Source organism: Mesocricetus auratus, unplaced genomic scaffold (genome assembly GCF_017639785.1).
Source record: "Mesocricetus auratus isolate SY011 unplaced genomic scaffold, BCM_Maur_2.0 Super-Scaffold_100691, whole genome shotgun sequence".
NCBI lineage: Eukaryota > Metazoa > Chordata > Mammalia > Rodentia > Cricetidae > Mesocricetus > Mesocricetus auratus.
The window spans coordinates 37915084-37941018 of NW_024429267.1; the positions used below are offsets into that span (position 1 = coordinate 37915084).

The 25935-nt window shown below is 38.5% G+C and overlaps 1 protein-coding gene across 4 annotated transcripts in view; it reads right to left on the bottom strand.

Moving 5' to 3' along the window:
- The window catches only part of Armc8 (armadillo repeat containing 8), an 85376-nt gene that overhangs the window by 37623 nt on the left and 21818 nt on the right, over positions 1–25935 (bottom strand). For 3 of the 4 annotated variants that reach the window (XM_040740289.1, XM_040740287.1, XM_040740290.1), the window contains 10 exons: positions 18271–18342; positions 16821–16963; positions 16467–16564; positions 14195–14287; positions 10349–10429; positions 7923–7998; positions 7735–7825; positions 7430–7490; positions 6069–6269; positions 3258–3353 (listed from right to left, as the gene is read on the bottom strand). In XM_040740289.1, the coding sequence (XP_040596223.1) occupies positions 3258–3353; positions 6069–6269; positions 7430–7490; positions 7735–7825; positions 7923–7998; positions 10349–10429; positions 14195–14287; positions 16467–16564; positions 16821–16963; positions 18271–18338 (1008 nt within the window). In that variant the 5' untranslated portion in view covers positions 18339–18342. The remainder of the gene's footprint in view (positions 1–3257; positions 3354–6068; positions 6270–7429; positions 7491–7734; positions 7826–7922; positions 7999–10348; positions 10430–14194; positions 14288–16466; positions 16565–16820; positions 16964–18270; positions 18343–25935) is intronic. The other variant, XM_040740288.1, reaches the window with a different exon arrangement.

Consider the following 25935-nt stretch of genomic DNA (forward strand, 5'->3'; position numbering starts at 1 on the left):
TGAATTCTTATAGGTTTAATGTAGGAAGTTATAACTCCCATTAAGCTCAGAGAGCACACTGTCTTGGGCTCCTCTCTCTTCCTGGCAGAGCCAATGGGAATGCCTTTCACTCTTACAATCAGAACCTTCTTCCTTTTACCTTTCTGACCAGACATTAGAAGCACTTAAGAAGTGCTTATTAGTAAGTATGCCAGAGTAATAAAAGACAAAGGTTAGGAATAAAAACACCAACTTTGCTATGCATAGGAGAAAGGAAGATCCAATCATACTAAGCAACATGTCACCCTGTATATCATTTCTGCATTTTGCTTCTATACTCGTTCAACATTTTATTTATTTATGTATGTATGCATTTATTTATTTTTCAGTGTTGTGGGGATGAATGACACAGGATCTCATATAACCCAGAGTGAACTCAAGATTGCTATGTAGTCGAGAATGACCTCGAAATCCTGATTCTCCAGCTTCCAACCTCCAAGTACTTGATTATAGGTGTGCAAGAGCACACCCAACTCCTGTTCAATGGGTATTTATTGAGTTCTTCTGAAGTCGTAGGAACAGCTGAGCTGTTGTTGTTTTTAATGGAAATACAATGACATGATTCCAAAGAAGGGATGGCAAATCGCTGGCATGGAGATCATGTTTAGTTTTACACTGAATTTTGTCTGACTCAAAGAAAAGGTATCAGGAAGTGATAACACAAGAGACCTTTTTAGCCATATTTAAAGCAGAGAGAAGGAAAGAGAGAGGAGAGGGGGAGAAAGGGGGGGAGAGGGGGGAGAGGCGGGGAGAGAGGGGGGAGAGAGAGAGAACTACTGTAGGAAGACAGATCATTGTTGCCCTCCTTTAATGGCTGTGTATACTTCTCACTGTCCCTGCTTCTTGCTCTAGTTTTCTTGTATTTATTCTTCCTCCTTTCCTTAACTGGCCATAATAGGGCACTGTGATGCATATTACTTACTGAATTATGACCCTGTTTCCAATATGAACCAGACCAACTGTTTGCATTTCATCTTTGCAGCTGAAACATGATAGATAGATAGATAGATAGATAGATAGATAGATAGATAGATAGATAGATAGATAGATAGATAGATTGTTTTGAGGGGGCCTGGAAGGGTAGGTCTACAGTCCTTGAAATTTCTTATCAAGATTATCCACACATACATCAGTATTGTGTATTGACAATAATAAATAGGACATTAAAAAATAGCAAGTGTACATTAAGAATCTACACAAAAAAGAATACCATCAAATTACAAAAGGCATAAGTATAAAGGAGAAGAAATACTTCGTGGAAAAAGTAAATTCAATCTATCCAAATAATCATTTCAACAAAAAGAAAGGGATAGTAATAAATGTATTCCAAGTAAGAGTTACCACTTTTTATATACGGAAAATAAGGGTTTTCCCACTTCTAAGTCCAGCCTTTAAGCTGAGTTTGTCACTTTTTCTTCAGTGAGTTCTATGAACTGTAAACTACTCACCAATTTCCCAGAATTAAAAAACTTCCTAAAAATTCTATATAATCCCATCACATAAGAATAGCACAGTAACTTTTCTTTACCACACACATAAAAACTATAGTTAAGAATTATAACTTGTTCTTTATTTATCTTTCTACAGAAGTGGTCAACAGCCTTACCAGGAAATTGTATACATTGTGAATACAAGTTTTAGTAGACTACTGATTAGATTGTTATGTTTCAAGTACTTCTAGAACATGATATCACGTATTAAGCCATTAATTGCAAAACAATCATTTATTGACAAAAAAGTACAAAGAAGTACAAGTGCGCATCCTATCCCCATTATGGCCCATCTACCTAACTCCCTTTTATTCCATGACATGGTCTTTTGGAGCTGTATGGATGGGTAAAATATTCTTTCTGTTTCCTAGTAACCCAATAGTAAATTAGCATGTACTTAAGTTACATAGTCCATGTTATCATTAATTTTATCTACATGAGTTACCACCATCAAAATGTCTTCTTTTGTGATACACCACAAGTCTAAAGTGAACAAAATATTTCAGTGTCAACATCCATAAACCATGGCTAGACACAGTAAAATCGCATCACTAATGTTTGCTTTGAAATAACAGTTCACAAGTGAAAGTCACAGTTATCAAAAATGACATTTGTAAGTCATATACTAAAACACTTTAAGAGGTAACTGGAGAAATCAGCCTGTTAGTTGTGCTTTTTTATACTGGGTTTAAAATGAAAGCCCTTCATACATCTAGCCTTATTACTATTACTTCGGTTTCTCTAAAGATGGTTCTTGTTCATTTATTTCACCCAACATACTTAAGGTTGGTTCCATTATGTCTCTTTCAAGCCTAAAATACTCCTCTAAATCATGGTAAGAGCCAACACTTTTAATTCCTCTCACAATTCTCCTTAAAATACCAATGCGGATGAAGAGAGTCAGTAAATCATGTTCAATAAATTGTGTCCAGTCGCTCTTCTCTTATGACTGCTCATGACAGGACATGTGGTTTTGTTGGTTGATGTCTGTAATACCCTTGTGTGGAATCTATCAGATTGTATGTTTTTGAGTGGTAAATTCTAGCCTCTTAATTTGTGCAAGGAGTCAGGTGAGAATTTAACACTGTACATCTTACCTAGAACTACTTCCATAAAGAACATGAGTTCAGTGTTAGACTAACATGGGGACAAGGTAGCAGTGACACATTTTAGGAGAGCTGGAAAATTGAGATGACCACTCACTAAACATAAAATCATCATTCCACAAAGATTTTATTCACATTAAACTTGCACAGTAGGCAAAAAATAAAATAAAATAAAAATTAAAAATCAAAACATAAAACTAAGCCACATTATTAAAGAACAATATACAATAGAGATTTGAACTTCTCAATGGCATTAGAAGGTATAACCATAAATAACATTTACAATTCTAGTGTTAGATCTTTCAAGGTGTCTAAAGCTTCACAGTGCTAGAAATGATTTTTATCAGAACACATGCAAAAGTGTGCAACATAATGATCCATATTAATGACACAAAACAGCAGGCCAGTTATTTATCATTCCAGCATGGCCATGCCACTCTATGTTCTAAAACAAACAACCCCCAGATCCAGGTCCCATTCATTCTTCAATTATGCCTTTTGTCACTCTGCTTTATTATAGTCAAACAGTCACTGTTAGTGCTCTTCACCACGACTTTCAGGTTGACGTCACTCCCTGCCTGCTGGCTGTCAGGACTGGGGGACGCCCCTCTCCCAGACTCACCTTCTTCCGGATGTCTTCATCATTTGCTCCAAGAGAGGCATAGAGCTTGAATGCAGCCTGGCGGAGTTCATGGGCATGTTTTAAGTCGTGATCAAGCTACAGGAAGTGGGGAGAAGGTAAATTCCAAATTAGTTGTATTTTAATAAACTATAGCATTATAATAAAAAATAAGGCAAAAATAACTGAGTTTCAGGGAAAGTGGCAACTACTAACATAAGATTTCTGGGCTCTGTTCACAACTGAGATGTTGCTGTGTCTATGTCAATTTGACTCAAAATGCAGTCTACTTCTGTCTAAAAGTGAATACCATAACTTTATACTAAGGTCAGGGTATAATTATTGGCTTAAGACAATTACTGCTATGTCTAAATATACATAAATGGCACTGTTATCAATTCTTCCACAAACCTGATTTCCTAACAAACCATCATAAAATTAAAATAGAAACATTTTCTTAGGAACCTTAACTATGAATTGTAACTATACAGGGTGTATCAATAATATGTTAAAACTAAAAGTCATAATGTAATGATCTAAATGAGCACCTCCTAAAGGCATCATCTTGGGAAAGTGAACTCTTAGTTTGCAGGTACTGTTGAGAACACTATGAAACCCTCTTCTGAAACCTGCTAACTAACTGAATCAGCTATAGCCCAGAGAGCGGGCCAGCTGTGTCACTAAGCGTTGTAAGTTGGCTGACACTGGTTACAGATTTAGGATAACCAAATGCTCCATAAAGACAAGGTGCACAGTTTCTACTTGAGATAGCTATGAAGACACTCATCAGAGTAGCTCCAGAAGCATCAACACTGACAGCTTGAGGAAGGGCTCAGCAATATAAGCACTCACTTAGCTAAGCTGAGTTTGGGATCACCAAACCCTTCAAGTCGTAAGCACGCTCCAGCTATAACTTATACCATACAACACAAATCTGGACAGAGATTATCCACAAATTAACATGAGAATTTCCTTCTATGGGTATAGTATCTATACTTTCGTAGTTAAAACATTTTTGGATAATCCAACACCAAAATCAAAGATTACAAATCAAATTTTTACTCAGTTTGTCGTTTAGAGATCATTTAAAAATTATTCCAGCTTCATGATGAAAGCAATGAAATGGAAAAACAATTCTCAAGAGCAGGAATAATATTCCATGCATGAGTTAACTACATGACTAGTGCTTACACACTTGGTGTCAGGACAGTTTCCAGGGACATGCTCATTTTTCTCCTTGCCATGCTGGGGAGGAAAGTTCAGGTTGTTAAGGAGACCAGGGTCAGGACTTGCTCTTGTATTTCTTATTGATGAGATACTTTATCAGTGTGAGCAAATGTCCCAGGGAAACAGATAAGGCACCATGCCCATAAGAAAAGAACACTACCAAGGACAAATAGACACATAACTATTTATCGTGTTTCCTATTTTGAGCTAGGATCTTTTATTGTATAGCACAATTTAGCATCAAATTCACTGTCCTCCTGCCTCAGCCTCCAGAGTGTCAAAATTACAGACATGTGTCATAACATCTGGCTTCTGACCCATAACGTCCATCCGTCTGTTTGTCTGTCTATTTTTTGTTTTTTTGAGACAGGGTTGCTCTGAGTAGTTTTGTAGCCTGTCCTGGAACTCCCTCCATAGACCAGGCTGGCCTTGAACTCAGATTACTGGAATTAAAGGCATGCACCACCACCACCACCACTGTCCAGTCTGACACAAAACTTTAAAACACAGGACAATGCATGTAACTAATGTAAGTATCCCTAACAGTTATCTCAGGCCTTGCTAAGACAGAGAAAAGACATACCCATAATTTATTTTCAACATGAACTGACAAATAGGCCACAGCCTGCTAGATGAGAGGCTTCAGAAGTCAGAGCATATAAAAATTGAAGAGAGCGGTCATTCTTGGGACCACATCACCTTCATAAACTGGTCCTGACCACAAGTAAAAGTCATTATCCTATCTGCCATGATCTCCTTAAATAAAGTTATATTAATAGATCATGTTAGAGAAATGGATATGGCAAACAGGCTGAGAACCAACAAGTCAAAGGAATACCAAACTCCAGGGAATGTTATTTTCAGAAAAATGAACATGGCTTGGTTCTTAGTGGTCCCAAACTGAGCTTGAACAGTATTGTAGCATTTCATCTCACGCCAAAAGTACAGTGTGAAATGGGGAAAAGACAGGAAAAGGTAGAAGAAAAAGTTTCAGTGAATAATAAACTGAGACCAACCAGGAGAAAGTAAGAAAAATACCACCCTTCACTTTAAAAAAAGAAGGAAGGGAGGAAGGAAGGGAGGGAGGAAACAAAGAAAAAAAATAAAGAAAACGAGTAGCACCAGAGATGATTCTGTGACCCTGAACTGAATTAGATACTGATAAAATGCCAACATTTTAGGGACCCCCCTATTTTGGAGATTTAGTTAAGGGAGCCAAGAATGTTCTTGCTTTTTTTTTTTTTTTACGAGACAGGGTTTCTCTGTATTGTTTTGGAGGCTGTCCTGGAACTCGCTCTGTAGACCAGGCTGGCCTCGAACTCACAGAGATCCGCCTGCCTCTGCCTCCCAAGTGCTGGGATTAAAGGCGTGCGCCACCAACGCCAGGCTTGAATGTTCTTGCTTTTGTGTTTAGTGAAAAATATCCTGACAATAAACATTAAACAAACTTGATTTTAAAACTTCATAAACTATTATCAATGTTAATAAAGAAAAAGATTCCTTTCTTTAAATGGGCCCTCAGATGGAATTATCAATTGTTTCACAGCTTGTGCAGTAAGAACACTTTAGAAACCCACAAGAACATACCCTTTTAATGTCAGTGATGGCACTCACTGAGCTGGGATACTTGAAATAGTCAGCAAGCATGGCAATGAGGTGGTCGGTTATGCTAGCGATTCTCTGTAGCTCAACATCTGGCTCAATCAGATAGGCGAGTGTCTCAGCTCCTTCAACTCTCTCCTCTAGTAATCTTTCCTTACTGCACATTCGAACCAGACAAGGCAAAGTCTGAAAGCAGGGAGATCAATTATTTGCTTTTTGGTAAAGGCAAAAGCTTGATGAACAGCATTTGATAACCAAAGCAAACCATAGTGGCATTGGTTGGAAGTTTAAAGGCAAAAACAAGTAAACTTCAGAAGATTGTTGTTCTAGCATGCTAAAGTCTTAATTATGTTAACAGAAACTCTAGCTTACTTTGAACCTTTATTGGAGAACCTTATAAAAGACATTTGAGAACTCCTGACAGATCAAACCATGCCAACAGTCTATCCATCTATGTGCTCACCTAAAAGAGAGCTAGCACTTTAGTCACAATGATATCTTTTTCTTAGTAATATGGCTGGGATCACTTTTATTTATCTTTTGGGATTAATATCTACCTACAGGTACAAAAGTAAAATATAGCTTTAAAAATTCTTACCTCTCTCAGATTCCACCAGTTCTAAACTATATTAATCATCATTGTTAAGTTTTTCCAATACCATGCTAGAATGAGTGTGGTATCCACTTGTCCAATTTTATTTCTGAGGCATTTCAAAACCTTGACACTGGACTTGGTGACTTCTCTATGTCAGACTCTCAAAATGACTGTGCGTCTATTATTTCTAAGGCTGATAGAAAAGTAGGTACTGCAGTGTTAACACTAATAGGAAGCCATCTGGACTACCACAGTCAACTATGCTTCACTGTTTTCTAGGTTCCTGTTTGTTTTTCCCCAAAACTTGGTAGACAAATGGATTTTATTGAGGTTACTTACAGGAGTTCCTTAAGTCTTTCACCAGAGACTAATGAAACCTAGTCACTAATTTATCTACTTATGATTATTTCTTGGTGCTTTGTTTTGTTTATACAGAATCTCACTATACAGTTCAGACTGGCCTCAAGGTTGTAACCCACCTGACTCAGTCTCATGAGTAAACTTAATATTCTTTCTTTCTTTGTTTTTTCCAGACAGGGTTTTTTTCTGTGTAGTCCTTGCTGCCCTGAAACTTGCTCTGTACACAAGGCTGGCCTCAGACTCACAGAGATCCTCCTGCCTCTGCCTTCTGAGTGCTGGGATTAAAGGCATGCACCACAGTGCACTCATACCATAATGCACGTGTGTAAAAAACAAACAAACAAACAAACAAAAAACACTCATACTCAACATTTTTAGAGAACTGGCTTACTTTTAATACAATGCAGCTGTCATCAGTCCGAATCGCTCCAGCTCTGCACATGTAAGTTAAACTGGAAGAAAATGACACAAATTATTCTTGAGGTTTAAAGTGTTAAAGAAATACTATTTGCTTTTAAGAGTTTATAAAACAAAACCAAACCTATATACTGTCATTTAAGTGACAAGATTCTGATATTTCTTGTCTGAAATTCAGTTAGCCAACAAGATGGTGGGATGGGAAGCAAGCAAATTATGTTACCACACTCATATTCTACAGGGTTGCAGTTCTCCTTCCCATGCTGTTTTGACTTTTACCATTTTGCTGATGTGAGCTGCATCTCAATAGGCTTATCCCTCTGTAACATCTTCACAAATATCTGTGGTAACAATTCCCCATCAACTAAAACTGGAAAGAAAACAAAATACAAGGAGTAAGAAAGTCCTGTAAATCTGTGAAGTTCATAAATTAAGTTACATAGGTGCCACCGAAAGTTCCAGCCTACCATTTACCAGGGTCATCGATACCTGGGGATTTTCAAAAGCTAAAACTGAGAAGCATTTCAGTGCTTGCATTCGAACCTGTAAAAACAAATGAAGAAACAAAAAATACATTTAAGTTTTGAAATATGATTGTAATGTTTCAGAATCTAAACTCCTCTTCTGAATGATTATTTAAATCTACTTAAATTATGAGTAGGCAGAGGCATAGCTCAGAGAGAGAACTCAAGGTCTTGAGTTCATTCATTAAGACCATGGGGAAAAATAGACAAAAAAAGGCACCATTGAAATAATAATAACACCCGCATATCCAAAGACTATAGCAGACGTCAAATCATTTTTGAAATAATAGGAAAGGAGAAAGCAGCCGTACAAATCAACAGAAAAACACCTAATCAAATCTAAAAAACATTATACAAAATGTAACTTTAGTAAGGTAGAAAGAGGGAGCTTAATAACAATTACCAAGAGCCTTCAGATGGGATATGTCTCTTTCTGTACAGAGGACTGAAACAAAGGGTTCTGGGGTTTCTTGTTTTGTTTTTTAGTATTCTTATGTGTGTAAGATGGAATAGGGGCTCAAAACAAGAAGAAGTGTTACAACAAAAGTTGGAGGAAGAGGAAGCTATTGTTTCTGTTTACACCTGTGGGATCCTCAGCAGAGTATTCACCAGATGATCTCATACATCCTCACTAATGAGCCTGACTAGTCACTACACGGATCCACCTTAGGAAGTTGGCAGGCTCCAGGAAGACAAGGAATGTGACATCCCTGCCCACACCTGGAAATGCTTTGCACTGGGGCCATGTGCCCTCAGGTGGAGTCTACAAGATGCTAATGACAGCACATTATTCACGTTCTTCCTCACAAACTCTAAGCTCTAAAATTTGTTACCGTCAATAAATCTACTACAGAAAAGATAGGAAATTTTAAAAATGGGGAATTAATGAAGCTGGAGTTGGCATAAATGAAGGTCAATGAATGACTGCCTGAAAAACTGTTTTTCTTTCTTTTGTTCTTTCAGAAAAAATCTATTTGGAATACCATGATGGGCAGGTGACTGACATTAACAAATGAACCACCAGCACCTCTAACTGTTTTGTTTGGTTTGGTTTTTTGAGACAGGGTTTCTTTGTGTATCCCTGGCTGTCCTAGAACTCGATCTGTACACTAGGCTGGCCTCGAACTCACCGAGATCCATCTGCCTCTGCCTCTCAAATGCTGGGATTAAAGGCATGCACCACCACCTGACTTCTACAACTGATATTTAAAAATACTATTTTTATTTATTCTTTGAAATTTCCACATATTCATATAATATATTTGATCTTATTTACCCCCTACTACATCTTCTCCGCAACTGACTGGAGGAAAACTCACTTTTCTTTATGGGCGTGGCCACTGGTTGGTTGCCTATGCACCAGTGCATGGCTCCACACCCATTTGCACATGGCAGGAACTGATTGAACTCAGGGAGCTATTGATGACAGTACCGATGACGATGATGATGATGATGATAGAGGACATGAGGTTGGGATGGAACCAGGATAGTGAGTCCCATGGGCAATTGGCAGTAAATTACAAGTGTTTCTTGATATGTAAGCCCTGACAGTCTGCATGGCACAGGCAGAGGAAATGGTTTCAGTACATAGCTCTTAGCCCTGCTTTTGGCTAGTTTTGAGCTGATGCCATATGCACTCCTGTCCTGTAACCACGTGGTGGATGTCTGAGGTAGAGCCTTACCAGAAAGGAAATGAAGGACAATAGGGCAGACCAGCGTCACCACAAGCAAACAGAGGGTGAAAATTAGTGCTTCTCTGTCCTGCCTTATTTAGTTCTAACAAGACACAGGACAATGCCCCACTATTTCAACAGCCTGATAGCTAGGCAACTGTGAATGGCTAAAGTTTTGACTTGATGTGCAACCGCAGGTTTAATGTTGCTTATCTATACACAAAAGACAGTAAAGAAAATTACTAACCCTGAACACTTTTGACATCTTAAGTCAAAACACAAACAGAGTACATTCTAAATGCTAATATGTATATAGGTATATACTGCAGGTCTGAGTCTCCCTGACCCAGGCAGCCACTGCTACTGCACACTTGAAGGAGTCACCTCAAGCACCAGGTTCAGCACTGCAAGCTGACCAGAGAGACCTAAAATGCTATTTCATAAATGAAAATCCACAACTCAGGACAAAATGTACTGAAAAGAAGGAGAAGAAAGGACAATGTTTTTCCAGCAGAAGAACATTCTATAGTAGCATAAGCCCTGTACTACTTTACTGATGGAACATAACATCCTGGATGGATGGATAGATGGAAATCTACTTCTTATCACAGCTACAAAGAAGCAATAAAATACACAGGTTTCTTTGAATTAATGAAAATGAAGATAAAATCTGACATAACTTTTTTTTAATCTTACTTTGTAAGAGGGAGAGGTTAGTAGGTGGGCAATGTTCTGTACTGCACCATGGTTAAACAAAATTGTTTGATGATCTGGTCCCTGCAAGAAAAGAACACAGTAACACATTAACAAAACTCACTATTATGACAAAACCACACTTACTCAAAATAAACTACATTTTCTTCATTATAGATTTCATAGTTGCCCTGCGTTTGAACAGACTTTAGTATATAATGTGCTGGCATAACTTTTCCATGGCATGCCTACATCTCCTTCCTTACCTCCCAAGACTAAAGAAGGAAAAAGAATCTAGCTCACTGGTTCTCAACTTTCCTAATGCTGTGACCCTCTAATATAGTTTCTCATGTGGTGGTAATCCCTAACCAAAAAATTAATTCATTGCCTCTTCATAACTATAATATTGCTACTGTTACAAATCATAATATAAATACAGGATATTTGAACACACACACACCCCTCCAAAAAAAAAAAAAACCACAAAAGGAGCTGGGTTCTGGACACACAGGTTGAGAATCACAGATCTAGGAGGATGAGTGAGGATAGTGGATGTGTGTTTATGTAGAGCCTTAGGTGACAATGATAAATTCCCAGAGTACAAGGACGCAATGTACTTATTATTAGCCATCTACCCAGAATGGTGCAAAACATCCTTTATACCTGCTTGATAGCAGTCTCAAGGCACAGGTTTTAAGTCCATTTCCCTTCCTCCCAGCTCATTTACAAACATGCAGATAAAATTATGGGCACTATTCACCAAGTGCTCACTGTGTGACAGGCAATGCTCTAAATGCTTTCGAACTGTCTCATTTGAAATAGCTTGTTCATGAGAAACGTGATGAAATGGAGACGATTATGGGGGAGCCAAGTAAACAACAGGTCTCCTATAAATCTATCTCATTTTAAATCTCATGAAACTAAAAAGCTTCTGTACAGCAAGGGAAACTGAACCATGTGAAGAGGCAGCCACAGAAGGGGAGAAAATCTTTAACAACTTAGTCACCAGACAGAGGATTAGTGTCAAGAATACACAAAGAACTCAAACACTAAACACTAAGAAAATGCTGTCTAAACACTGGCAGAGTTTATCTGAATGGCTATATAGGAAGAGGACTGCCTCAAAAGCTTGTACCTCTCTGCTCCTCCCCCTCTACAGCCAGCCTTTCTGTGATGTGAGGAGACCTAATTAGAATGTATTATTCTGTAGTCTTTAAGGTGTTTCATTCATATAAAAAAAAGGCTGGGCATGTGGCTTACAACTATATCCCAGTTGTCTAGATGCTGAGCAGAAGGATCACTATTAAAAACCAGCCTAGGCTATAAAACAAGACTATTCTGTCTTAAGGCAGAGTTTGAAGCCAGCCTGGTCTTCATAGTATTATAGTATTAGGTTTTTTGTTTTTTTGTTTTTTTTTTTTTGGTTTTACGAGACAGGGTTTCTCTGTATTGTTTTGGAGGCTGTCGGTCCAGCCTGGCCTCGAACTCACAGAGATCCGCCTGCCTCTGCCTCCCGAGTGCTGGGATTAAAGGCGTGCGCCACCACTGCCTGGCCTCTTCATAGTATTAGAAAACAGCCAAGGTTATACAGTAAGACAAACAACTAAACCCAGAACGGAACAAAACAAACTACATAACAACAAATGCATGTGTATGCTTTATTCCATTTTAATTCAAATAATGGAATACTAAATACACTGCTCTAACCCTTTAAATTCTCTTCACAATGCATCTTAGACATCATATTAATACATATGCGTTTTCTCATTTGTTCTATCCTACTTCTATTAGATGAATGCTCTATAATTACTAGATTTCCAATCTCTTGATTTCTAAGGTCCAAACCATCTCTGAATAATCATACTAACAAAGGCTGCATTTACAAACTCCAGGGAACAGATCCAGCATACTGTAATCCTCTGTAGAGAATTGTTTCCTATTTGTTGAGACACCCTACTTTTTAATCTCAAGAGATGGCAACAAAAAGGTGTTACCAAACAAGGTCTTCCTTCTCTCTAAGCCTCTGCACAGGGTTGTGGAAAGAACTACAAGGAAAGCCAAATGGAGAAGAGGGCTCACTTTGGGTTTTTGTCAAGTGTCTCTTTCATGTCTGCAAGAATCTAGTGGGTAGGCAGTGAGGCAACGCCCACCAGGCAGTGATTACATAAGCCCTTTCAGTCTTAAACACCAAAGAAATCTCAGCAATCTGAAATACTGCTTACAAAACAGCAACAATTTAGAAATTAGAATTCTAGCATCTACTGTCACTAGTCTGTACTTTAAAAACTCAGAAACACTCCAAAATGTAATTATGACTAGTTTGTAACACAGTGCTTGAGAAATCTGCTTTTTCTTGTTCCTCAAAGCATATGAATTGACTTACTGCTGACACTAATCTATTGGGGTAAAGTCCTTTCTATCCCACCTAATTTTAGCTAAGTGGGCCAATGATTGAGTCTTAAAATTCTATTATACATTTTATTTATTTGGGCCTATAGCAAGAAAGGAACATGGAAGCAAAAAGTTTTTGTGATTAAGAACAATATAAAGACCATATGGACTTGTTTCCAAAGATGCAACAAAGGCTACTCTGTGTTGGTAAAGCTGATGTTGCATTTTGAGTTAGTACTGTTGACTTGGGCTCATAATGTTCCTTGAGGTTTAGTTAGATCTCAGAATACTTAAATGTGATCATTTAATAAGAATATTAAACTATCAGGAAAAAAAAAGATTAGTAAAGGTGCTTTTCTCTGATGAGGTTGTGTTAGGCGTGTTTAGAGGGTGGATGGCACAGTCTCCCCGTAAAGGAGTAGTGATGGGATGGCTCCGACCTCTGGGGTAACAACTGGGATAGCACTGAGCAGTTTCAGGGGCTGAGAAACTTCTGGTGCATAAGCCCAAAATCTACTTACAGGGATGGCTCTAAAACCTCATTCTATTGCTATAAATACTTACATCTCGTGAGTTTCAACTCAATGTTAGTAAATGAATGTCAACAAAGCTTCATTTTCTATGAGTTGGCCTACACACTGTCAAAACAATCAGGAAGAGAAATCTCAAGGATTTTTTATCAAAAAAAAAAACCACTTTTAGGCTGTGATAATCAGTTAGGGACTGGATGGGATTTAAAATAATTAGATTATAATGTAGATGTCATTCCTGAAGCCAGGTGAACTCATTTTATTTGGGAAGATATGCTAAGAGCACAAGGAGTGATGTTCCTCCTGCGGGTGTATTCATTTACTCCTTCCTTTCTGAGGTTGGAAGTTCCTTACCTAGTATCTGTGTTACACATGATAAGAAGGTGGGTAATGCTGTCCTCAGCCACCGGCTGGATCACCAGAATATAAGCAACAAACTAGTTAGAAGTATTTAGAAATTATCGAAGACTTCACATAAATAATCACCTATGGTTACCTAAAAAACTACCCAATGTATGAAGCAAAATGAACAGCACTTTTCATTATAGGCTGGAGCTTTTTAAAAGCACAGAAGTTGGATTTTTTCAGACACTGAGCACATGGAGGACTCTGGAGGGCGGCATGAGGTACTGTTGGCTCTGCACTCTTCCCACACTGCCCTGAGACCTTTTCATGCTGCCCCACCAGCAACTGGGTTATGCTTTCAAGCACTTCCTTCAAGAGAAAAGGTTAAAGCTCTCAGTAAGGAAACAAACAGTATGCTGAAGTAAAAAAGACCTACACAATGCTGAGATGTTAAACAGCACACTCACCCCTAAGTATAACAATCACAGCCAGAAAGCAAACCAAGTGTGTGTCAGGCTTCAACAATTAGCTCTTTGTTACAAGAAGACTCACGTTTACAGTAGAACATTACTCTAGCTCTTACTTTGCAACAGTGTGAGAAGATCTGGCAGATATACTCCTGGGTGTAGCGGGACCTGCTCAGCAGCGCCATGAGGTGCGGTATCACTGTGGCATCCTGGATGGAATGGAAGGGGCAGACAGCAACGAGGAACTTAGGGGCTAAGCATATGTGACAAAGTCTTTCTACAAGAAAGTACGTAACAAAGCTTCTCATCTTAATGGTATTAAACCAAGTCTCTTTAAGGAACAGCAAAATAAAAGCATCACGGCCATCTGAACTGCTCAATCATGGGGTAAGGAAAGATATTTTCATATTCACCCTTGAAAATAAAATACAAGGAACTTAATTGCTCTCCTGTAAGTAACCAATACTCTCGCTATAAAACAGAATCATTGTAAAGAGTAGAAAGAAATCAGTTCTGAAACCAAAATGTGATGGGGTGACATAGAAACACAATGTTAAATGTCTTATACAGAAGAAGTGCTGTACAAAATAATCTCACATTTTGAGTTTTGGGATGTTATTATAAGCACCAGTAACAGTTATGATGACTAGTTAGCTATTTTCAACGTACCCAAGACAGGACACTTTGAATGATTAGTAACTTCTCACATAAGACCCACTACTGGGCTGGAGAAATGGCTCCCTGGGTAGAGTGACTGCTGTGCAAGCTGCCATGCAAGCATGAGAATCAGAGTTCAGATCCCCAGGACCCACAGAAGCCGGTGGGCACAGCAGCCCACCAGTAATCCCGCCTCAGGAAGCAGGCAGGGTGATCTCCACAACAGGCCAGGACACCAACACACACACACACACACACACACACACACACACACACACACACACACACACACACACACACCACAAACATATATACACATAAAAACAGTCTAAAGCCCATTAGTTTACTTATTGATGACACTTACATGGTGGCAAAGGAAAAGATAACCTTGTTACAAGGCTTTCCAAGACCTCCTTAATTTGTAATGAATGCAAAGGGAATCACAAACTAAAAGGTTATTTCTGCTCTAAACCAGACAGAAAAAGGAAACTTGGCTCCTAGTAAAAGTGGACCACGTTCCAGAACCATGCTCATGTACAAATGTGCACACAAATTTCCAAGGGATGTTCTCAGTGACCGATTCTGCTACTGTACGTCTGGGTAAGGACCTAAATGTCTTTAGTCTAACTAAATATATTGTGCTGGTCTACAGACAACAACAGAAGGTGAGGAAGAAAGAATGCCCAAGATATATAAGGGCTAAGCAGAGAAACAGAAGGCTGTAATTCCCTAAAAGTAGAATTGCATGTTAGTATGCTCCATTGTGTTGGCACGAGCAGTTAAAAACAAAACAAAAAACTTAAAACCTCAAAACAGCCAGAAAAGCCCAGAGGCTGAGAATGAGTAGAGGGAAGAGAGGCTGAGCAGGAGGCAGATTCCGAGACTCCGTTCCCTTCTACCCCACATCTCTCCTCTACTGTTCTCTGATTTACCAATCTCCTCCAACAACCCCAACCCATTCCTCACGTGTGTCCCTCTCTGTCAACTGAATTCTGTACCTGTAGTTCACAAATGATAAAGAAAACAAAGAAGTTATGTGACTGCCTCCATTACTGTCCAGTAAGTAGGATTCCAAAGCAGGAAGCCCACCTTTCCTCACTGAACTGTCTGCTTAGTGCCTGAGCCGTTCTCACAGCCGACTTCTACATGATGCAGCCAGCTAAGTACACCAAACAGCTCTGCTGCTGCCCACACCCATCCCACTGCTACCCTGACATCTAACAGTTTTGAATCTCTACTGTCTCTATGATAGAAAATCTCCAAGGCATAAAATCAAAATGCTTCATAATTTAGAAAAATGCCCTCCCTTAATTTACATATAATCAACACCAAAATGCCCTGCAAGAGGCAGGGCAGTGGTGGCACACCCCTTTAATCCCAGCACTCAGGAGGCAGAGGCAGGTGGATCTTTGTGAGTTCCAGGCCAGCCTAGTCCACAGAACGAGTTCTAGCATAGCCAGAACTGTAACACAAAGTAATCCTGTCTTGAAAAAAAACAATAACTAAACAAACAAATTAATTAAAGGGCAGCATGCAAGAGTTCTCAAAGTGTGTAACTGTCATTTGCGCATTTACAAAGCCAAGAACATTTAACATTCCCAATAAGCAGAAAGTCAAATACTTGTTGAGACTTCCGCATCTAACAGTTATGGTGAATTAGGAGACACTAGGAAAATTAGAAATAGATTGACAAAGAAATCAAACTATGACCTCAAAATACCGCAAACTCACTGTATATAGTAGCTCCTCTGGAGTGACAGGACTGGTGAAGATTGTTCGTAGGCACCGGAGGCAGGCTTCAATGAACTTCAGGTCTGGGGATAGTAGTCCTATTAAGAGAAATTACATGTGATGCACATTTTTGTTTGGTTGGTTTTGTTTTTTTGAGACAGGGTTTTTCTGTGTAGCCCTGGCTATGTCTGAACTCACTCTGTGGACCAGGCTGTCCTCGAACTTAGAGTTCCATCTGTCTCTATCTCCTGAGTGCTGGGATCAAAGGCATGGGCCACCACAGCCCAGTATGAGACACATCTTTATATTTAAAATGCTATAAACAGAATATAGAGAAACTGATTCCCTACATACCTTGTAGTAAGGCAGGGATAATATGGCAGTCTAGTAGAGACTTGACATTGTTTTCTGTGCCCATTGCAAGACTCCCTAACACCACTGCACATTCAGTTTTCAGCTCTGTGCTTGAGGTTTCTTGTTGAAGCAAATACAACAATCTAAAAAAATAAAATGGACTTGGTAAACAGACTGTAAAACAAAAAGTAATCAATGCGACAAAGCAATGTGGGAAATATATCCAACATAATAAAACAAATCAAAAGGAAGAGTTTTAGAACACACTCCCAACTGACACTTTTACAACACAACTCCTTCACCCAAGGCTCAGGAAACACTGCAGAAGAGTAGGCAGAAAGAGTGTAAGAGGCAGAGGAGCAGGGAGGTTGCTGTGAGACTGTTTCCTAGTGATGTCAGATCTACAACATAAAGTCTCACCACATTACTCACTAAACATGGATAATACCAATAGACATGCAAACATGGACAGCCTCAACCCAGATAAAGAAGTGCAAGTAAGGAACCCTGAGAACAGGGTAAACTTTCTCCAAAAAAAGCATGCCAACTGGTTAGTCAATGGTCATCCCTGAAAAAATGTATACAAGAAACATTATACAAACTAAGTAAGCTGTATTTATACACACACACACACACACACACACACACACACACACACACACACACACACACACCCCAAGAGAAAGAGAGCAAGACAGAGGTTTGGAGAGATGAAAGAGAAGGTGAAAATGGTATAATTATATTATGATCTCAAAAAAGTAATTACAAATAAAAAATATGATTGTCTGGACTTACTTGGATTTATTTTTAGTAATATCTATTTATATCATCTGCTAATTCAATGAAAAAAACACCGAGAGACAAAAATCTAAGAAACTGTCTTATTTAACAAACAATAAGCCTGAAAGTTGTAAACAAATGGGCTCTATAGAAACAGCACCATGTCCCATGTTATCTGCCACTTCCTGGTGGGTCCCATCAGAAGCTGAAGACGCCTAATGCCAAGTTCTACTGAATCTTAAATGCAAAGTAGAAATGGACCCTAAATTCAGCAGTGGTACTAAGAGAGCCTCTTACTAATTTTCAGTCCTTGTGAAGTTCTTTGTGAAAAGAAAGCTTTCTTTTCTTCCTAATTCCAGTTTTAGCCCACCTTGCCAAAGAACTACTCCCCAAATTTTCAAACTCTACCACATATGACCATTTCCCTTATTCTATGAACCTTGATGCTCCCTACACACACACACACACACACACACACACACACACACACACACACACACACGCATTTATGTATATATGATTCCCTAGAGATGATTCTGTATTTTAAAACATTTACTTAAAAAAAATACAAGAAAGAATATGATAAGCAAGGGGGAATCTTAAAATTGAAGAAGAACATTAGGAACTTGGCATGAATGGAAGAAAAATAAGTTATTGACAGTAAACATACCTTGGAACAGCTCCTAAAACAATGAGGTTTGCTTTTTGTTTATTGTTTCCAATTACAGCATTTTTCATGTCTCTGAATTCAGGGGAAGAAAAAAAACAAGTATGTTGAGACAGCATAGGAAAGTATCAAAGACCATTCCATTCACTTAATCATGCAACATCTTGGATAATGCAAGTCCAGAAGTGAGAGACAAATTCCAACCCCTCACCCTTGGCACCTAGAGTGCTGAAGAAGAGGAGGGGAGAGAGGTGCTAACCGCTGTGGGATTGAACAACAGGAAGCAGTGAGGAAGAGAAATCCTGAGTCCTGGTAAAAATGTCCACTAAAAACAAGCTGGCTTCTTCTAACATGGGCAATAACTTTTTGAATACAAAAGAGTATGTTAGGCCACTTTTAATACAGCTCTGGGGGTAGATGACAAACCACCAGCCGAAGCAAACTACCTGACTTTGTAGCAGGGACCACTATGTTCCACCTCCCCTCTGACCCTAGACCATTAATCCTCTATCAGCACTCAGAAGCCTTTCTGGAGATTCACATTCATCCTCATATATTCTATTTTCATCCATATGACCCATCCATGAGAGAGAGAGACAGAGAGAGAGAGAGAGAGAGAGAGAGAGAGAGAGAGAGAGAGAGAGAGAGAGAGAGAGAGACAGACAGACAGACAGAGAGAGAGAGACAGAGAGAGAGAGACACAGAGACACAGAGAGAGACAGAGACAGAGAGACAGAGACAGACAGAGAGAGAACAGGTGCCACAGATGTATCTGATCTCCTGGAGCGGGCCTTACAGGTAGCTGTGAACAAGCCAACAAGAGTGTTGGACAACATACTCAAGTCTTCTGGGAAAGCAGAAAGCATTCTTAATCACGCCCATGTCTCCAGCCCCTGAACATTTCTTCGGATTCCATTTTATCTGCTTGATTTTCCTGTTAACTGTACCCCTTTAGGGTTTACTTTTGTTTTTTAGTGGCTTCTTTAAAATTTCCAATGCAAGCCGGGCGTTGGTGGCGCAGGCCTTTAATCCCAACACTCGGGAGGCAGATGCAGGTGGATCTCTGTGAGTTCGGAGTCCAGCCTGGTCTACAGAGTGAGTTCCAGGACAGCCTCCAAAACAATACAGAGAAACCCTGTCTCAGAAAAAAAAATTCCAATGCAATATTTAATTTCCTACATTTAGTCTTCATATGATATCCCATTAAACATCAAAAGAGACTTGTGAATATATTTCCATTCCCATCTTTTCTGTGTACTGCTGAGATCATACATTTTGTAGTTTATTGGTTAGAAATAACACACTACATAGTACTAGTATTTTTGTTTATGTATCCAATTATCTTTTAGGAAATAAAAAATTAACTTTTGTATATTTTTTGTATATTTGCCAATTTTGTATATTAGTCACACAAAGCAGAGCTCTTTAAAGTAAAACTGTATTCCAAAATAAGAACATCTCTATACTGAGAAGTTCTCATCATTTTCACCAGGTGTGCTCAGGGGCCAGAAAGTCTATGGCTGTTTCATGATGTCCGTGACTACACTATAGCAAGGAAAGCAAACATTTTGCCCCTGGTATTCATTGGGCAGACAGAGGCATAACTCCCACCTCCCCCAGGAGAGTAAGCAAACTTCTATGGGAACAGAGTTCATACAGCAGGATAATGTAGGAAAGTCTATCCTATGTGGGGTATAGTCCTTCTGTTAATTAAATGAGTTAAATACAAAGAACAACAAAGTTAAGAATTTTGGAAAATCAGAACCAGTTCAGCAATATTCACTGTACTTGAGTCATGAACATCACACAGCTTTCTCAGGACACCCTAGCAGTTCCTGCAATCAACTACCTCAGAAGGTCTCTACAGTAGTTAGACCTAAGCATTTTCATATTAGAACACTCTAAATCATCTTATATCTATAAGCAGGAAAGGCATTACATTCTTCTGGGGATTAAGTGTATTAAGTAGGTGTTGTTATTATGAGTCTAAAACATTGCAAGATAGTAGAGCAGTGTCCCAAATAATAAGGGGGAATTAGATCAGGAAGTGGTTTTTTTCTTTTTTCTTTTTTTTTTTTTCTTTTTGGTTTTCCGAGACAGGGTTTCTCTGTATTGCTTTGGAGACTGTCCTGTAGACCAGGCTGGCCTCGAACTCAGAGATCCGCCTGCCTGCTGGGATTAAAGGCGTGCGCCACCACCGCCCAGCTAGATCAGGAAGTGTTAAGACCACTGTTAGGGGGCACTCAGGTTTTTAGTTCACCCATCTCTTTTGCATCACAAAATAAGCTCTCCCAAAAACTGTTTCTCCCTGGTTTAAACAGCAGAGGTCTAGTATATATAAGAATATCTTTCAATCTTAAAAAAATTTAAAAAAAGGATATTTTTCAATCTTGAAAGTTATAATCCTAAAAAAAAGTTGTAGAGTTAGCAAAACATGATCTGGTAGTAAAATGGGGATGGGGATGAGAGGGTGCAAGTAACCTTTAAAAATAATCAGCAAGTATGTATTTCTAACACCATCCACATTTATTGGCTGGGAGTATGGCTCCATGGCAGGGAGCTTGCCTAATATGCCAAGGCTCTGGGTTCAATCCTCAGCACCTAATTAAGACACACACAGTTAAATGTCAACTAACCCTCTTCTGCAATTCTTCAGTTACCACAGGGGAATCCTGGTATGTTTAGAGTGTTGAAAGCTGATGTCACCCCACATTTCTGATGGTATTTTTAGGTCTTGAGGCAAACACTGGACCTACTGTGATTTCACACATACTAAATTAAAGTTAAAATAATATCTGTGTATTAGGAGGTTATGATCAATATATGTTGTTTACATGCATTAAGCGGTCAAAAATAAATACAAAAGAAAAACAGAAGAAATTCCAGGTAGAAAAGTTTTTTTAAAAATGCATGTTTTGGAGATAGCCCATTTTGGGGGGATGGGAGGAGTCAGTATTAAAACACTACAAATGCACCTTAATGCACTTGCCAGGTAAAGGGTTTAGCTACAATCTCAGTTTTTCATACAACATATAGTTTTAGGAGACACAGAGTATTACATGGAGATTAAACTCTCTACTTCACTTCCTTTTCTTTTTTTTTGCTCTGAAAAAGATTAGAGACAAAGGACTCAAATATTTAATGCAATGTATAGTAGTGCCTACCAAGCAGATATTTAAAAATAGAGCACAGAAAGTAAACAGTATACCTTGCTGTTAAAATAGTGGCAAAAAAAGAAAGTAAAAAACTGGAGTCTAGAGCTACTGAAGAAACAAAGTTTCAAAGAGGGAAAAGTCTATATTTACTTCCAAATAGTCAAAAGATAGCATAAAGTTGAGCTTAAAACCTATTATTGCCAGCTGGGTGGTGGTGGTGGCCTTTAATCCCAGCACTCGGGAGGCAGAGGCAGGTGGATCTCTGTGAGTTCGAGGCCAGCCTGGTCTACAGAGTGAGTTCCAGGACAGCCTCCAAAACAATACAGAGAAACCCTGTCTCAGGAAAAAAAAAAAAAAATTTAAGGTTGGAGTTCCAGATCAGCTACACCAGTTTCATTCTGAACCAGTGTTATTTTTCAATTACTTGAGACAGCTCTCATTTAGAAGAAAATACTATTTCAGTCATTTTTGTTCTAAATGGTAATTAATAGCTGAATAGTATGTTGGGCCCTAAAACCTATAGTCTCAGTATGAGGCTTGGTCCACTTATAAACTCACACTATCAAAGACAATAAGCTGTAAATTAAGAAAGAAAAAAATCCCACACATTTGTGGGTAGCTAAGAATGAAGCAATATCTTCAAAAAAGAAGGTACTATATACATCTTATTAAATCATTTGAGTATGATGAGCTTTCATCCTTCTTTTGGTTTGTTTGTTTTAGGGTTTTGTTTTTGTTTTTTGAGACATGGTTTCTCTGTGTAGCCCTAAAGACCACTCTGTACACCTGGCAGCCCTCGAACTCAGAGATTCTCCTGTCTCTACCTCCTAAGCACTGAAACTAAAGGCATGTGCTACCATGCCTGGCTGTTCTTTCAATTTCTAAGCATGGCTAGAAAATATAGTCACAGCCCAATTAAACAATATTTCTATTTCCAATTAACAACTAGCCATTCATAAGTTGCTACATTAATTACAATTCAGAGACTAGGGCATGTGTTTAACAGTGATCAATCCTTAGCAAAGAGAATAAAAATGAACAGCAATGATTTATTAATCATAAGTTTGAATTACAACTCAACTTATTTTTCCAGTTCTGGGATCAAACCAGGCCTTTATATGCTAAACAAGTTCCCTCTACACCTAAACTGCATCCTCATAGGATTCTCAGCTCAAGTCAACTTAAACAAGAACCATATTCCTACCACATGTACAAACAGAATAGGCCTGAAAACTGGCAGTAATTTGTTCATTCTTATAAATTACTCTGTGGTGCAGATATGTAAAATGTAATTTCAGAAACTTAAAATACTTTACACAGAAAATACGTAATTTTCCTACTGCATCTTCAGGTTGCTTAGTAGCAAACAAATATTTTTAGAATATCTTTTTTTATAATTTCATACACTTATACAATTTATCTTGATCATATCTACCCCTAATGAATGAACGATTCTAAAATTACACACTGCTTCAGAAATTGGACTATTTACTGGATTTAATTCTGTTTTACCAACATAAATCACCTTACTTTCTCCAAAAATAACCAAACTATACAACTTGTAATTGTATATCAAATGTCCAACATTTTGAAGCATATTAATATTTTAAATTTAATCACTCCCAAAAATATCAGAGTGTATTAGAACACTACAGAATAATGTGGCAGCAAATAGGTGCTTTATACAGATGAAAAGATGCATTTTATATATATAAACAAATATATAGCAGGCCTTAAAAGTCAGCATCACACATATGCAGCAAAGACGATGTCAAGTTGAACTAATAACTACAGCAATCTGTCGTTATTGGCCATAACTCCTAAGCTAAGATCCACTTTAGAACACTTCTTTTAAGACTCAGGATTACTCCATCACACTGCTCCTCTAGTATACTATTGCCTTATACATATTTGTTGACAAAATTCTCAAGAAAAAAATACTTCATTTTTATGTGAACTACTAACTATGGTTCATTTAACAAAAGAAGCAGCAGCAGTGCCACCGCTGCCACTGCCTCCTAGATCAAAAGCAGAAAAGCAGAAGTATACTGTTTTCTGGAGCCAGGAAACAGTAATCGTTATCAAAACCATCTCATCTCATTAGCACATTAAAATACTGTAGAAAGTACTTTAGAACTGGTTCTTAGTGGGGACCTCACAATTCACATGATGGCACTGACAATCACCTGTGAATTACTGGAGGAATCTAGGCTAGCTTCAATTCTACTCAACTTTGAAACTACAGAGTCAGCCATGTTTGTTCATATCACCTCTGCCTTCCAACATAGGAATATAAATGCATGGACACATGGGAGTATCAACTGATCATCTTTTAAAGAACTACTAAAAACAGACCAGAAGTCTAGTTTAGATGTTTTACACACATGGAACATGGGGGAAAGAGGGGAGATATTGAAGTACTTTGATTCATGATCTACAAAATTTTGAACGTTTCTTCAACTATGAGATTTAAGATAGTTGAACCACTATCATAACAATCTTGCACAAAACTGCACTGTAATTGTCTTCTGTTTGCTGCTGTTGTTTTGAGGCAGGGAATCACATAGCCCAGGCTGGCCCTGAATATAGACAGAGCTGGCTTCCAACTCATGCTCTTCCTACCTCTGCTCTATGGGCTAGAATTCTGGGTACTCACAACCACCATGTTCCATTTCTAAACTGTTTAAAGTCACATACAGATCTCCATACTAAAGAAAGCTGAGCCTCTGCATGGTAGTCTAGTCTGTCTAGTATGCCTACTCTCTTTTGCAACTGCAAATTCTAGTACAATTAATGACTTCCAGTAGTACCACCCCAACCTGCACGTGTCTCATGCCACATAACTATTTTCTGTTCAGTTATACATTTGAAAGTTTGCTCTTTCATGGGAAAAAAAAAGGCTGGATTCTATATTCAAGCCTTTGATACAGCAGCATCATGCAAATTTATGCTGAATGTATACTACCAACAAAAAGTTACATTAGATAACTATTCATTCATCTCTGAGTTCGAGGTTAGCCTGGTCTACAGAGTGAGTTCCAGGATAGCACAGCTACACAGAGAAGCCCTGTCTCAAAAACAAAACAAACAAACAAACAAATACAAATTAGACTTTAAAATGTAGCCAGGTGGGGGTGGTGCACACTTTTAGTCCCAGCACTTGGGGGGCAGAGGTGGAAGATTTCTGTGAATTCAAAGTCAGTCTGGTTTACAGAGCAAGGTCCAGGACAGCCAGGGCAACACAGGGAAACCTTGTCTCGGAACTCTCCCTCCCAAAAAAGCATGATTGTTCATTCTTTAACAACTATCAAGTAGTACTGATTCTTTTTGTTTGTTTTGGGTTTTTTTGGCTTTTCAAGACAGGCTTTCTTTGTATTGCTTTGGAGGTTGTCCTGGAACTCGCTCTGTAGACCAGGCTGGCCTCGAATTCACAGAGATCCGCCTGCATCTGTGTCCCAAGTGCTGACATTAAAGGCATGCACCACCAACGCCCAGCTTTACTGATTCTTAATAGAACTTTTCCAACAAGGTTGTACTCAATGACTAGGTAACATGCTTCCATCATGTTCTGCATTAACCACAAAGTGGCTTTCTGTGTTTACAGTCATGTTAATAGGCTATGATGAAAATACATCATGAACATTTAATTTCTTTATTTTGTTTTTCCTATAATGCTATTTATATTTATAATATTTGTGAGAAAAAATAAATTTAATGGAGCTAAAAAAATAAAACTCAGTTGGCTTGTGGATTAAGCTACAGTTCTTATCAATCTTTTATGATTCCTACATTTGGATTTTGGATTTGCAACTGTTTACTTCAGTTTCCATCTATTCCTCCCCTAAAACTAAAAGGTGATCTTTGGTTGCCTCTATTCTAGATATTTCCCTCTAGATACCCATTGTATTCAACATCACTCCTATATAACGTTATAAAAACATGCACCTTTTCCTGTAATATTGTGGTTCCCTTTTTCCTCTATCAATACTGTCCTGAATAAATATATCTAAAAATAAATAAGTATAAAAAAGATAATTCACTTTTTTAATTTAAATTAGAAACAAGCTTGTTTTACATGTCAATCCCAGTTCCCTCTCCATCCCCTCCTCCCCTGCTCACCACTGACCCACTATCCCATCCCTTTTCTGCTCCCCAGGGAGGGTGAGGCCTTCCATGGGGCATCTTCAAAGTCTGTCATATCATTTGGAGAAGGGTCTAGGCCCTCCCCCATGTGTTGAGGCTAAGAGAGTATCCCTCTATGTGGAATGGGCACACAAAGTCCATTCGTGTACTAGAGATAAATACTGATCCTCTACCAGAAGCCCCATAGATTACCGAGTCCTAACTGACACCCACGTTCAGGGGGTCTGGATTGGTCCTATGCTGGTTGACCAGCTTATAATTTACTTTTTACTCTATAATTTATTATAATTTTCAGATAGTGACACTGTTCAGGGAAAATAAACACCTGTATGTAGAGAAAAACCTTTATCAAAATCTCAGTAAATATGCC